Raw genomic sequence first — 3,151 nt, forward strand, 5'->3', positions numbered from 1 at the left:
AGGCAGATGGCACCCTACTTACAACATCCACCAAACCAACTCTTTTTCCCTTTTGAGCCACTTCATTGCCCATAATGAGGTCAGTTAAGCCAAGTAAGGGTTGCTCCAATGCACTCAATGTATAAAACCAAGAAATCTCCAAAATTAGGGTTTTTTTCTAATGTGATTCAAATTTGCAGTTATAATAATAAATTGGACTATTTTTGAAGATTACTAAAGTAACTCCATGTGGCCCACAATTAGGTGCATGTCGTCCACCCGTTGTAATGTCATTCTCAGGTTTAAGTGCCTTCTAATAATCCATTACTAGTATCATGCATCATGATAAAAAAGAGTGAAACAGACTATAAAAAGTCTAGATGTTCATCCAACTACCGCAAAGTAGGCCTGCCAATAGGTCAGGTTAGGACCCACCCAACCCGAAACATCAGCCAACCTGACCTAAACCTGAAAACTCAACCTAACCCAATAACCTTGTAGATACCCTACTTCCACGCCTCGCATTTCAACTTAGGGAAGGATACATGAGAAGCGAATTCAATTGTCGAAATAAGTTTCCATAAAAAACCACTATTGACCGGGTTCTGGGGCATCTTCAAAATTTTAAAATATGGAAATCAAAAGTTAGGATTAGTTGTAGTTGTGGACCAAAAGTAGCAGTTCCGTTGAATAAGGCCTTTCTATTATACCACAATCATTGAGAGGATGGGGAACTCTCGAAACTTGCGGTGATATATTCTATTTATCTATTAATTTGTCGCTTGTCTCGGCTAAGATCAGGCAGGGTCGAAGGGGCAACGTGGACGCGAGGCGTTGAAGCACAGAGGGACGCTAGGGTCCAAAAAGCCAAGCACGGTGAGGAAAGAAAAGAAGCTCACAAAAGAGGGGTTAAGTGAGGGGAAAGGTAGAGGAAACGAAGGAAGTACTGGTGGTGCCAACCTTATTTCCATTTTACTTTGATTAAACTATAAAAATTCTAATAAATAATTCTGTATTAGGATTTTTTTTTTGGGAAAGCGTGTATATATAGATTATGGATACCAGGGACTGCAGCCTGCAGGAGAAGGAATAATTGAAGTGGGCAAATTCTCTTGTTCTCCGTTTGAAAATAATCCCAATTCTGAGTCTAAAAGGAGTCGGTAAAGAAAGAATCCTCCCTTCATCGGTCAGTTAATAAACCAATCCCGGTCTTAGGGATCTTTAAAGATGGCCCAAGTCTCGGGACTTTACAAACGAAGCATACTTGACCAGGAGTATTAAAGAGTTCATAATTTGATACCCTTCTAATTAATGATGTTAACAACCATTTCATGTTACATGGATTCAATGGAAAATAGGACACTCAAATTGAGATTCTTTTATTCAGAAGCAAAAGAGCACACTAGAACCATTTCATGCCCTTGTAACGCAAAGCAAGCACAATAAACTTCCCTTCTAACGCAAAAGCAAATACGATAAACTTTGAAAACATCCCTACTTAATCCATGGATCCATATACCACGCTTCTTTCCTCTACTCCACTCCATACATCTTCTTGAGGTGGCCGACGAACTCATGGACCTTGTGGGGATCATGAAGGGACTTGGAGACACTCTCCCTCTCCATGCACCTCTTGGCCCACGCCACCAGCTTCGGGCATTCCTTCTCAACGCTAAAGTTGCCGCACGTCTCGTAGGAGTAGAACCAGGCCGAGAAGGGCACGAACGCTACATCCACAAAGCCGAAGGTCTCTCCTCCAAAGTACTTCTTGTCTCCGAGTTCACCCTCCAAAAGCTTCAAGATCTCGATCATGTCCTTCCTGGCCTCCTCCTGGGCCTCCCCCTTGAGCTTCCACAGCCTCGTCCCACATTCGTAGATCTAATGACGGTAACGATCCCAAAAAATTGGAAAGCTTTAATTTTATACAAAAAGAGATTGATATCTCTAAAAGATGACATCCAAGTCTTATATACTTTGTGATCCAAGTCTTATTTATGTATATATATAAATAAAAGATCAAAGAAGAGTAATTACCTTCTTGTCGACGAAGTCGGCCCAGAAGCGTGCTTGGGCCCGCTCATAGGGGTCGGAGGGGAGGAGGGGGTTGTTGGACCAGACCTCGTCGATGTATTGGACGATGACGAGGGATTCGCAGATGGGGTTGCCTTCGTGGATGAGCACAGGGATCTTCTTGTGGACGGGGTTCGCCTTCAACAGCAGCGGGCTCTTGTCCCATAGATTCTCCTCCTTGTACTCGTACTCCACCCCCTTCTCCGCCAACGCGATCCGGCACCGCTGCCCGAACGGACTCACCCAGAAGTCCAGCAGCACCACCCCCTTCGCCGCCGTCGCCATTGATTCCTTCTCTATTTCTCTCTCACCCTCGCTCGCTCCAGAGAAAGCAACAAACGATGATCAGAAGAAGCCCGACCGCTAATTGGGGTCCGAGGAGGGAGGAGTGGACTTTTTATGGAAGGATGGGATCGGGTCATGGAAGGTGAGGTAATCTCTCACCTCAGCTCTCACTCTCGTATGGATGATTTTTTTTAGATTAAAGATGGTATTCCTTTTATTTACGCAAAAAAACAAATAGTTGCTTTCCAGTGGGAGCGCGTCATGGCTTGCGTCACGATGGAGGGTGGGTTTCTTTTTCTTTCTTTTTTTTTGCCGTCGTAGAGTTGACCACGATGATATGCGACGACGAGAGGAGTCTCGAGTAGACGATGATTTTGTGGGCCGGGCCAGCAGGTGGGAGAACCGTCGCCATTGAAGACTTCATGTAGGGTAGGTTTTACTTGAACTTCTCTAATCCCTTTTGGACTGAAAATTGATGAGTTTAGAAAGATGCTAATTAATAGGTGTAGTTAATTTGGCTAGGCATGAGATGCTCATCGCATGGTAGGACTTTGTTGGGATGGATGAGAAAAAAGGCACGCATTTTAAAGAAGTGGAATGATGGGCATGTGATGATGATGGATGAATGCACCCACCATATATAGTTCTTTATTTATTAACATCATGGCTTACGAAACGGGAGTGAATTGCTCAATGAGCTTTTGACTCAGGAAGAAGCTCTTAAGCATCTGATTTATATCAAATTTGAATTCCGACGCTTCAATGGATCCGTGCTTTTAATGAGAGAAAAGCATACATGCAAAGAATCCTCACGGAT

At 43.7% G+C, this 3,151-nt stretch overlaps 1 protein-coding gene across 1 annotated transcript; it reads right to left on the reverse strand.

Annotated features, from left to right (window-relative positions):
* Nucleotides 1-1,322: 1,322 nt before the first annotated feature.
* Nucleotides 1,323-2,466, reverse strand: LOC103695845 (probable glutathione S-transferase parA). The gene is made up of 2 exons (XM_026800681.2): nt 2,014-2,466; nt 1,323-1,857 (listed from the first exon to the last, which is right to left on the reverse strand). The coding sequence occupies exons 1-2, from the start codon at nt 2,332-2,334 to the stop codon at nt 1,513-1,515; spliced, it is 666 nt and encodes a 221-aa protein (XP_026656482.2). The 5' UTR covers nt 2,335-2,466; the 3' UTR covers nt 1,323-1,512.
* Nucleotides 2,467-3,151: the final 685 nt, after the last annotated feature.

This window comes from Phoenix dactylifera, chromosome 16 (genome assembly GCF_009389715.1).
Source record: "Phoenix dactylifera cultivar Barhee BC4 chromosome 16, palm_55x_up_171113_PBpolish2nd_filt_p, whole genome shotgun sequence".
In the NCBI taxonomy this organism is placed as follows: domain Eukaryota; kingdom Viridiplantae; phylum Streptophyta; class Magnoliopsida; order Arecales; family Arecaceae; genus Phoenix; species Phoenix dactylifera.